Source organism: Drosophila suzukii, chromosome 2R (assembly GCF_043229965.1).
Source record: "Drosophila suzukii chromosome 2R, CBGP_Dsuzu_IsoJpt1.0, whole genome shotgun sequence".
Classification (NCBI taxonomy): Eukaryota; Metazoa; Arthropoda; class Insecta; order Diptera; family Drosophilidae; genus Drosophila; species Drosophila suzukii.
In genome coordinates, this window is record NC_092081.1 from 7,561,983 (window position 1) to 7,573,961 (window position 11,979).

General features: G+C 39.8%; 2 protein-coding genes across 3 annotated transcripts in view; both read left to right on the top strand.

The window, feature by feature from the left end:
* The window catches only part of LOC108009651 (uncharacterized), a 72,689-nt gene extending 63,342 nt beyond the window's left edge, over positions 1-9,347 (top strand). For both annotated transcript variants that reach the window (XM_017074165.4, XM_017074167.4), the window contains 4 exons: positions 6,894-7,056; positions 7,132-7,400; positions 7,934-8,137; positions 8,196-9,347. In XM_017074165.4, coding sequence (XP_016929654.3) covers positions 6,894-7,056; positions 7,132-7,400; positions 7,934-8,137; positions 8,196-8,453 — 894 coding nt within the window. In that variant the 3' untranslated portion in view covers positions 8,454-9,347. The remainder of the gene's footprint in view (positions 1-6,893; positions 7,057-7,131; positions 7,401-7,933; positions 8,138-8,195) is intronic.
* Positions 9,348-9,663: 316 nt separating this feature from the next.
* Positions 9,664-10,836, top strand: Mat1 (CDK-activating kinase assembly factor). Its single transcript, XM_017072413.4, has one exon. The coding sequence runs from the start codon at positions 9,721-9,723 to the stop codon at positions 10,681-10,683; it is 963 nt and encodes a 320-aa protein (XP_016927902.1). The 5' UTR covers positions 9,664-9,720; the 3' UTR covers positions 10,684-10,836.
* The last annotated feature ends 1,143 nt before the right edge of the window (positions 10,837-11,979 follow it).

An 11,979-nucleotide genomic window follows, 5' to 3' on the forward strand; every position in this document is an offset into this window, starting at 1 on the left:
GAGAGCTTTCCCCCAAAGGCGATACAATGTAACTGCATGGTTGTAGGATATATCATTTACACCAGTCAGATATTTGACTTTTTCCCTACGCTCTCTGAAATTGAAAAACTTTTCCTCGCCTTTTGTGAAGGGTGTGCACAAGTGTGTGAATTGCATTTTTCAGCGTCTTTTCTTTTATTTTTAATTGACTAACTTGACTAAAGAGGGTGACAAACTTCGTTGCAAGGGCTGGGGAAAACTAAAAATAGAAGAAAGAGCTACGCATACGCGCTGTCAAATTGAGTTTTGATTCAATTTGCGATGTCATCAGCGCCGTCAACGTTGTCAAATTGCATTTGCACATTTTACACGTGGCTGCTGTTGCAGTAGCATATTTTCCTCATTTCGCGAGGTGTCAAAAAAACGCGTTCACCTGTAAATTTGAATTATTCACGAAAGCCGTTGAGTGCGCCAAATATATTTTCGGCACTCGCTGGATCCCAGGATATGTATTTCCCGCCTGGGTGCAACATTTTACTCCCATTTTACTTTTAAAATAGGATTGGCTCATACTGTAAAAAGTGAATATTGCATCCATTAAAAACTTCAAATTCCTTTTTCAATTTCAGCATATGTTGTTGAATAAAAACTGTGAAATATTTTATGACAAACAAATGTTCAGTTGATTTTAAAACCCCATAAAAAATATATTTTTATGCTTTTAAAGGCAGAGTTCCTTATAAATTTGTAAAAACATGTTATGCATTTTCAACTTTACAGAAGTCATATCCATTTTCAGCTGAATGCTTTAATAAATATTGTATTTTCTTGATAACAAAGCATTCAAAAAAAATACCCTGCGAAATATATAAACTGAAGTTTTTATTAATAAATTGAAAAAAACCATTTAAAGTCAGTACTTTGTTCGTTTTAAATGCATCTCTTGCGTTTACAGATATAATATTTATTTTCTGCTATAAATATACTTTAATAAATGTTGTTTCTCTTTAGTCAACAAAAAATTTAACAAATTTCCATGCCAAATATGCCATATTATACTAAATTGTATATACAAATTTCAAGCAAGAACTTTATACATTTTTAAAATTTTCCTACTCGAATTCATGCGTGAATTATACCAAGTAGTTCATATTTCTACTTGAAATAAATAAATAAAAATATTAATGCAACAAAAAAAGAAGACTGCATACTGCAATGTCATACTCGAGTATTTTATTCAGTCATGCAAAATGTGTAAAACTAAAATAGCATGCTCTTATTGCAATCAGTTTCCATTCACATGAAGTGGCTTTTATTCGGTATTGCAGACTGTAATTAATTCAACTGCATAAAATCGAAATCAAATGGCCATCCAATATCCAGAACCATTGGCAATCAAGTAATGTGGCGTGCTAAAAGCACTTAAAAGAATCCCAAAACTTGATGTTTGCCCGTGCTTGGCAATTGCAGATAATATTTCCTGCTGCTGAAAAATCAGTCTATTAAAGGCCATCATTCCATTTTTGTCAACTGGCCAACAGGGCCCAATCACAAATTGCATTTAAATAAGCCAGCGGAATTTGTGTTTTTGTGTCTAGACCGGAAATGAGAAACGTTATTGCCTCTGTGCCATCGTTGACACCAGGTGTTTGGACGAGTTTTTCCAATAATTCCCGAGATGTCTATCATAGGAAATGAAATGTAAACTTGCCGAAATTCTCTGTGACCGGCTTTCAAGCGCTTAGCATAATTTAAATAATTTCTTTAGACACCGTAGCCCCAAAAAATAGCCCAAAAAGGAAGAGGAAAATGGACTTGACAAAATCCGCTTAAATTTTAGACTCTCGTCTCCTTTCTTTTTCCCTTGTTATCAAAATACTTGCTGGCACTATCAGGGACTGGCATTAGAGCCGAGTTCTCTCTGTCATGGACCGAGCATTTCCAATCAATTGAAATTCAATGCTCCAGCTGGGCGGAGGGGAGCGGAAACGGAAGTGGAACTCTGGACATGCAATTTAAATTCAATTTTACACACAAACAGCCAAGTGAGGGTGCCAAAAAGAAGGAGGAGCAGGTGGGATATATGGTGGATCTCAGTTCTGAGCTGCCGGCTTTTATGACGATTCCCAAACACAAATGGGTTTCATTCGATTTGGTCAGGACGTGTTTCAGTAAAAGGGGACAGTTCAGGGTCGTCGAAGTCTAGCATTATTTATGGGTATCGGTGGGGAGGTTTAACAATGGCTGTTATTCTCTGCGATCCGCTGGCTTATAGGGTATAAAAATCGGATTTTCCAGTTCAGGGATTAGGGTGACTAAGTAGAAGGAATCCCTGGTAATGGAAGCTATTTCGTTATACAATGATGTATTAAGGTTTTAGAAATAGGAAAAGTATCTATAGGATGTGCCAAGTATCTTGGCTAAACACCTTTCTTATATATCGAATTTTTCTTACAAAAGCTATTATATCTTAGAACTCTCTTATAGAACATCTAAAATTCATTATTATCTCTTCGCTTGGTGACCTGGCACAGGTGTCCCATTTCTACCTCTACTTCTATTTTTATATCTTTTGCTGCCTGTGTCGCTTGTTGCGCTTGCATTTCAATTGACGGCACCATCATTAAATTTCCAATGTTTATCCCCACCGCCGCGTGCTGAATTCTAAAAACGTACCGTATATATAGGTATCCTTTCGCTTCCTACGCTTTTCCTGTCGCAATATTATGTCGCAAACAAGTCACAACATCAACTGTGGTATACTGCTAAGCGGATTGGGTTTCTGCCCGCGTCTAATATCCTGGACACTGACAATGTTGTCCTGCTCCTTTGTGATGGGATTGACTTAATGCGAACTTGGCGACTTGGCTGGCAACTATAAATAGATGAGGCCACACATCTGCCGTTGATTCAAGGCGCTCCAGGTCACGTTACACTGGTAAAAATAATAGCATAAGGCTTAAAATGTAATCTAAAAAGTCTCTGAAGATAAATAGACTGTTTATAATTTAAAATGGATTAAAAATATCTAATATCACCATGAAATATACAAATTATCGTGTTACAAATGGAACTTTCTATATGGCATTACGACACTTGCCTAAACTTCAACTAATCGACTGGATTTCTTTAAAAAACCGTGGCGATCTATAGAATATCTGTATATTTTTTAAATAATTATATAAATTCCCATTTTGTCTTTCTCTACCTTGCCCTGGCTTACTAAAATAATATACCCAACCATTAATCATAATAAAATCCAGTGTCATATGGTCATAAATTATTTTTTAGACCTTGTTAGATGACTAATTCGTAAGATACTTATTCTCCGTGCATCAATTACCAATTGGCATTCAACACGTATTCCCCTGCCGCCGCTCCTAGTGGCCGTGTAAATCAGGCTAATTAAATCAGAATGCGGCATTAAAAGTTTATGGTGGCTGTGGCCCAGGACGGCAGAACATTAATGTAATCATTTGCCATAAATTTGCATTTATGACGCGTCTTGCGCACGTTGTCGTGGCAATTCATTTGCCGGTCAGCGATCCTGTCATCTCAGGACATCCTAGGACACGGGACGCAGGACACGGGACTCTGACAAGGACGAGCTGGCATATTAATTAAAGTGTCGCCGCTAATGAGTTAGATTAAAGCGGGCAGATGCGCGTGTTTCCCGGCTTCAGTTGCTCGCTTTCATTCCGGGCGGGCGTGCGTGTAATTGGCAATATCTTCTGGCCAGGATTACACCGGGAAATGTGTGTGTGTGTGCGCTTAAGGATGTGGCTTTTGGGTCTGGCTCATTCATTAGGCTTTTTATGCACGATGTCGCCCAATGATCCCAATTTCTTGCAATTACCAGGATAGGCGCGGAAAAGTATGCTACAATAAAATTGATTGCAAAGGATATGCCTTTTCTAGACCAAATAAAATCCATATCCACTGTTAAAAAAAATGAAATATTTAAAATAAATATCTACATTTTAAAAATAATATTTCGGATTGTTGACAAAATTATAATCATAGTAAGCAAATATTCGATTCGATATTAGTCATATTTAATTAAAGCATTTTACATCATAAAATTTATGTTGAAAACAAAATTTAAGATCTTAAAATTAAATATAGGTGTTAAATTCAATATTTCCAAGCCGCAATAGATAAAAAACAACGCATTAAAATATTTAAATTTAATTTAAAATGTATAGCTTTCGTTCTTTTTATTAGTGTACATAATTAAAATATTTACTTTCTTTCATCAAAATCAAGCCCACGATTTCTTTAGGTTTTCCAAATAGCCATTAAGGCAAGAAATCATTTAAGAAGTGCATTTAAAAAAACCCTGCTCAAGAATAATACACAAACATCTTTACAAATGTTTCCATGATAATTTGATTTGCACTTTGGATGCACTACAAAATCAATGAAAAATTGTAAAATTGTGTAAAAAATGTTTCTTTCATGACTATGAACTAATGAACATTGCTTTGCAAAGAAATGTTTTATTTTTCTGTCTTGTTTTCTTTCCTTTGATTGAGTTGCTTCCTAGCGTAAATAATTTAAATTGGCAAAACTTGCATTCAAAAGAGAAAATCCTTGGACAAAAATAAACAAAAATCAGACGTTTCATTTTGTTAAGAACGCCAAAGGGCAAGGCGAAAGAGCAGTTCAAGAAAAATGTATATCAGAATTATTCAGCAATAACTATGGAAATGTTTATGGCGACCGAGTCATCTGTCTTTTTTCCGAGTTGTGCAGCTGATAAAATAAAATAAATTCGCATATTAAATGTAAACTTTCTGCCTCCCTGCCTGCCACACGTATATATATTTTATGTCCCTGAACATTCGCCAACTGACATTATTAATACTAATTTATACACAAGCCTGAGAATCTCGGTGTGTGTTTGTAATCTTGTTGCGGCAGTTGGCTTTTTAAATGGCCTGCAGAATTGTTGGGGCCCCACAAAGGTTGCCATGGGTCTCTGGGTCTCCTCTGCCAATGTGGAAAATTTGTCTTTTCAATTGTATGTACATGTGCTGCCGGCCTCATAAATGTTTTATGTGGTTATAGCCGACATTTATTCGCTCGACAACATTTTCCCCATCTGTCACTCAGGGCCTGTGTAAAGCCATTTGAGAGGAAATTCTTCTGGTATTGATTTTCGAGAATTTAATTAAACCCTTTCAATACCGCCACCGCCGCCGCCGCTCCGATGTATTATCAATAAATTTGTGTGCCAAAACCATAATCCCCGCCCGTATTTTAGCCCCGATAAATCGAAAAGTATATAGTATGGGGATCCACAAAGGAAGGAAGTGCCAGTGGCATTCACCTGCACCACAATCCAGGCTGCAGGCCACTAAATTGTGGCACCAGCTGGCAGAGGGCCATCTGGCCAGGGGATATCATTGCGCTCCCAGTATCCCAGTTTCCCACTTTCCAGCTTCCAACTACCAGTTCCCCCAGCCATGACCTCCGGCTGGCTGCATTTCCAGAGCCCCGGCTATAAAGCCTTTGCCGCGCATCGCAAATCCGGAGGCTGTGGCTGCTGTGGCCTGACTGACGAATGGCCAGGTGAAGCCTTCAACGCAGGGATTAGGCGGAGCAGGGCGGGGTATGTGTGCTCACTGAAAAAAATGAATATATATATTTTAGACATTGTTGTTACGCATTTATAATCCCAGAAGAGGTAGAGACATTATTAAAGGTCATATGCTAATTTTAAAGTAACAAAACCAATTTTATAATATATTTCTTATGCATTTCTAGTCCCACCAGAGGTAGGCACATTTTTAGTGGTCATATGCTAATTTTAAAATAATAAAACCAATTTTAAATTTTATTATTTTTCAAGGAGATCTTAAAAGGAGTTAGAATAATAGATTACGGATATTTCTAGCTCAATATCAATATCACAAAAAAAAGGTTTTGTTTATTACAGAAAGCTTTTAATAATATTGAACAAATTTAAAATCACCTTTATTTTCGACCGTGCCTCAAAGTGTTGCAATTGAAAGGAAATTTATCGATAATTTAGGAAATTAGTAGAAAGGGTATAAAAGTAAAAAGTTTTTAAAATAAATAATCATATCCAAAAACTAAAATAAAAAAATATATATACAGAATTTTAGTTTGGTAGTGGTAGGTATATATTATATTATATATAGGTATTATATTTTTTATATAACAAATATGGTATATTATATATTTTATGCACTTACAAGCTATGGAATGTAATTATTTTCGAATCCCCACTATGCACACAAATTTCCCAGTGCCCTATGTAGTTGCTTTAATGAAAACTTTCATTTGAGCGAGATATCTAGTTGCATTATTGCAGTTAGCAAACAGAAAGTTGCCACTAGCCCAAATTCGTGCAAAAGCCGTCGAGAGAAAGGAAAAATTCACTTTTAATTATTTACGGCTAAACAGAAAGTTGGCCAAAAGGAGGAGAGATGGCCGCAGGAGACACTTTTTTTTTTTACCATGCTGCGGACACAGAAACTTTTCATTTGCCAGCGGAGGGAAAAGAGGGCGAAGGGAAAATATGGTTGGTGTCGAAGCATTTGAGAGTTTCCTTCGGTTCCGTTTGCAATTCCATTACTTCAATGTGGCAGGAAGGAAAGGGAAAACTTTTAAATCTTTATTTATAAAAGCTTCCGCACAGGCGGCAACTTTTGTGTGTGAGGGAAAATGAAATAATTCCGACAGCCGCAGTTTTGCGGTGGCCCATGCGGTTTTCCTGCCCAAAACTATGCCAGCCAAACTTGCTAAATGCCCTGACAAACTTTTGCTTTGCCGCAAAAGTGGGTGGCAGCTATATATGAAGATATGTGTTCCCAGCTTAAGTTGGCTTAAGCGTAAGAAGTGCAAATTGTTTAGCTAATTCAGCGCCTTATTCTATTTACTTGCAGTGCATGCGAGCCTACGTGGAGTTTGAGATCTCCGAGGGCGCCTACGAGATCTCCTGTCCGGACGCCAAGTGTCCGGCCCAGGGCGCCATTTCCCTGCCCGAGATTGCGAGCCTAACCACAACGAATCTGCTGAAGAAGCACCATCGCTATCGCCTGAATCGAGGTCGGTTTTTCAAGGAATTTTCATAAGAAAATTTAATTACTTTTTATTAATTGTATACCTTTTCTCATATTTAAGAAATCGAATTGGACAAGACGCGCACCTGGTGTCCACGAGCTGGCTGCGAGACCATCTGCACGGTGGGCGGATCGGCGCAGCCTGGCCAGTCCAGCGCCATTTGCCAAATGGACGAGTCGCCGTCGACGTCACAGAGCTACAGTCCGCAGCAGGAGGCAGCCGGAAACGGAAGCACAGGTGGCGCGACCGGAAACGGGGCAGCCGTGCTCTCGGTGTCCGTGCATTGTCCCTCCTGCAAGGACGAATTCTGCGGCCTCTGCAAAAAAGCGGTAAGTGGGTGGCTTTGTTTTGCCTTTCCGTTGGTTTTGTCATAAACTTTGAATATATAACACTTTTTTTATTTATGTGTGGGTATCTCAAACATTATTAATAAAGGTCCGGAAATATATTAGGTTGACCATTTAACAAACTATGACTACCAGTCCTAAAACAATATTATGCCTTTAAATAGGAATAATATTCTATCAATTTTCATTCATTTGAATTCTACCTGACTTGTATTCAAATTAAAATCACTTAAATTTAATATTAGGTGTCTAAAAGTATGCAACACAATTTTGTAATCTTATTCAGAATTACGACTATCCTTTATTCACTACATACATTTAGACACCTATAATTAATTTTAAATACTATTTTATAGCCCTAGTGATTTGTGTTGCATCCCTCTATATTTTCAAATATAACAAATTTTTATTATAAACATAAGTATGAATAATTTCGGCAACAAAAACACAAAGTAAATATTATTTTCAATACAATAGACTTATTATTTACATGATTTTCCATTGTCCCTTTGCAGTACCATCCGAACATAAGCTGCGAGGAGTTTGGTCGCCGCCTGATTGCCGATGGCCAGGACGACATTGGCATACCCTTCGACAACGAGCTGATCAAGTGCTGCCCCATGTGCGCGGTGCCCATCGAGAAGGACGAGGGCTGCGCCCAGATGATGTGCAAGCGCTGCAAGCACGTCTTCTGCTGGTACTGCCTGGCCAGTTTGGATGTGAGTACTTCAAGTCTTCAAACTGATTCTTACTAATTTTGATTTGTTTGTATCCCAGGACGACTTCCTGCTGCGCCACTACGACAAGGGACCGTGCAAGAACAAGCTGGGTCACTCCAGGGCCTCCGTGGTCTGGCATCGTGCCCAGGTGATCGGTATCTTCGCCGGCTTCGGGATCCTGCTGCTGGTGGCCTCGCCGCTGCTGCTCCTGGCCGCGCCCTGCATCATCTGCTGCAAGTGCCGTGGGTGCAGCGGTTCCAAAATCGACGAGGTGGAGGCCGAGCTGGAGGAGGAGGTCACCGCCTTGCAGGGCTAGGTGGCTAGGATCTCCTCTCCTCTCATCACCACCCATCCCATCCCAAAACCCCCGTATGCGACATTAGGCTGCAGCCTGTAAATGCAGCTGCTGTTAGATTTCTGATAGATTCTATTGTTAATGACGACGACAAGCTTACGTACATTTATTTTAGTTATTACAATTAAATTTGTATATGTGTTAACTAAATTGTGATATTTACAGTGATTCGATTTCTAATTGAATCGACAAATTTGTTGAGAACCTATACAAAGACAAGACGCCTTCGATTCTTTTTTAGGTTCTGTCTCTACATACATATATTCTTTCCTCCCCCTAACTACACTTCAGAATATATACTATATTCGACTAAATCAATCTGTATAAATCGAGTAGGTCCTCTTCTTAGCTCATAAGTTAGTCTAAATATATTAGGAGTACGCCTCGTATTTCAACAGTGCTTTTATATCGCACCCACCCAAACAAAAACAAAAACGAAACACCCCACTCACCCACTCAATCCTTCTCTCAAGTATTACGCATGCAACTAACATGCCCAAGATCCTTTGGGCCACTTTGATCAACTGCTTGGCAATGCTTTTATCTTCGCATACGCATATAAACTGCATATATTTAGGAGGTGTATATGATGTCACTACTACTGTTTATTGAATGTATTTAAATGTAAATGTTAATACGCAGCTAAAACAAATGTAAAACAGATCGCCGCCCAGCTGGGCGGGATTTGGTTAATGTAAATTATTGAATTATTTAATGCATATACACTCAGAACACATATATCAAAATACGTATGACATAAAAGTGCGTGTATATTTAAAGAAAACATATTTAAACTCTACTCTTAATGTGAACAACTACCGCGTATGCTGTTTGAAATAAAAATGTTAAAAGAAATGAGATGTCTTGGGTTATTTTATTTGTTGCTTAAAGTAAAGGATTTAAATCTATATTATTAAAGTGGAGCCTAAAATTCATATCTAGAACTGCTAAAAAAAGGTATTTTTTATTAAACCGCAGTCTATATAAATTAAGTTTAAAATGTTAACGTTTTTTCCCAACGTCTGGCAACGCTATAATTGCTGGTTCTAGTCTTGGCTAGAGCTGCATTAAAGCTCTGAACCGATAAACGATAACCGTTGCTTATGGTCACATTAAGAGGCACTTATCGATTTATCGGAAACAACAGCCGGCAAATTAATGTTATTTGGGAATTTTAATTTATTGTTGGTGGATTTGATAGAAATAGGATAGAAAGACCGCCATCGCCATGGACGACCAGGCGTGCCCGCGGTGCAAGACCACCAAATACCGGAATCCGTCGCTCAAGCTGATGGTCAACGTTTGCGGCCACACTTTGTGCGAATCCTGCGTGGACCTGCTGTTCCTCAAAGGATCTGGCGCCTGTCCCGAGTGCATGGTGCCCCTGCGCCGCAACAACTTTCGTGTCCAACTCTTCGAGGATCCCATGGTGGAGAAGGAGGTGGACATTCGACGGCGAATTCTGCGCGACTACAACAAACGCGAGGAGGACTTCGGCTCGCTGGCCGAGTACAATGACTATCTGGAGGAGATCGAGGACATTGTGTACAACCTGTGCAACAACATCGAGATCATCGAAACGAACAAGCGGATCGAGGCGTACAAGCGGGACAATCGAGAGGTCATCCAGCGTAACAAGACCCGCGTGGGGCGAGATGAATACGCCCTTGAAGAGATGCTGGAGCTGGAGAAAGTGCAAGAGGAGGCACGCAGGAAGGAGCTTGACGAGCTGGAGACGGAGCACAAGAAGAAGAAGGCTCGCGACAAGCAGGCGCTGATCGAGGAACTGATGTACAGCGGCAAGGATGCCGCCCAGATTGTCACCGAGTTTGCAGAGAAGGCAGAGAAGCAGCGCGAGGAGGAGAAGCAACTGCCTCCGCCAAAGCCCGCCAACGAGTTCTCCACGGGCATTAAGTTCGGCCAGACCGCGGATTCCACCCTGCTGCCCGTCCCCAAGTCGGAGGAGGGTCCGCTGTTCGTCTACGAGCCACTGGTTGCTCTGAGCGAGGGTCCCGTCATGCCGCCCACCAGCGAGATTGTGGCCAGAGGCTATATTGCCCACATACGCGCGGAAACCCCGCAGGAAAACGCCGGCGGATTCACATCGACGCTGGCCTGCGAACGGGCGCTCCAGGAGGCGCTCCAGGGACTCTACTACACAGCCACGACGGGCGTGGCTGCCGGCACCTAGACTTCGGAGGATGAAGACTTCTGATGGTCGCACAACCAGAGCACAGAACGCTTACTTTTGTTGAACAAATGTGTCCTATACGAATCCATTCAGTTTTTTTGTAATCTACTTAATATATTTTAATGAAATAAATGCTATATCGTACGTTAGAAATGACCTTTGACCCAGCAAAAATAATCAAATAACCGCCTGTTTATCCAAAGTCAACTTAGTGGTTTATCAAACTTACAATACAGTTTGCTGTTCAATCAAAAAAATTATTTATTTTGTCTCTTTAGAAATCAAAAATCCAAAATTCCATTTTTGCTCATCGAGAAAATTTTCAAGCTGCTAGACTTCTTAAATTTAGACACCAGGCGAACATAAACGTTTAGCAGGTGGAGAAACGATCAGCTGATCAGTTTAATCAGAGCTCACTTAGAGATGCCCTCGTGACTGCTTACTTTTGGCACGGCTTATGAAAATGCATGGGATTTAACTTTTATTTCGTGCATATCGTGACAAACTCGTGACACGGCCATAGTTGCTCATCTCTAGTCTGCGCTTTGTTCTCAACTAACGGTTGTTTCCCATGTTGATAGATTCTTATTGGTCAGTGTGGGAGGGGAAATTTGGAAAGGGCCGCCATTTTGAAATATTAACAGTTATTTAAGTTCATCCTTAGCTACCAGCTGTCACTTGCTAAGTTTTCTGTTCGCCTGGTGTCTGAGAGTCATAAATCCAGCATTTTGACAGAAAATATGTTACGAATCCTTTTAATTTATTAAAGTAAATTAGCGATTTTTCAATTTCAAACACCAGGTGAACAGGAAAATTCGTAGGTGGCCAACGATTAGTTTTTAAGGCTTAACTAGAGGTGTGCTGCTCCAAAATATGTAGGGCCTTTGTTGCCGACCAAGAGATTCCCCATCTCTAACCTGCTTATACTGTACTAACGGTTGTCTTCCAGTAAGAAAATGTTAGCGCCCAGCAGCCACCTGCTACGGATTATGTTGCCCTGGTGTCAAAGGGCAAGAAGTTAGCCGTTAAACCCGAAAGCGCAGATCAATTTCGTCAAGAAAATTCATCCATTTTAAATTCCTAAAGCGTCTAGATGTTTTTCCACAAAATGGTCAAAAATAAAAGCTTGCTGTTTTCAATTTAAATCGATAGGGAATTTAATAACGAGTTTAACGGCGTATGGCATTCCTTATTCTAATATTATTTCGCGCAATGGTGGTCAAAATTCCTACTTTTTTTTGCTGAAATATAAGACTTTGAACTTTTTTACGACGTTCAATAGAAGGCCGGTTCCCT

What these genes read in the sequence shown, in the direction of transcription:
- Mat1 (XM_017072413.4), top strand. Translation starts at nt 9,721, where the DNA reads ATGGACGACCAGGCGTGCCCGCGGTGCAAGACCACCAAATACCGGAAT.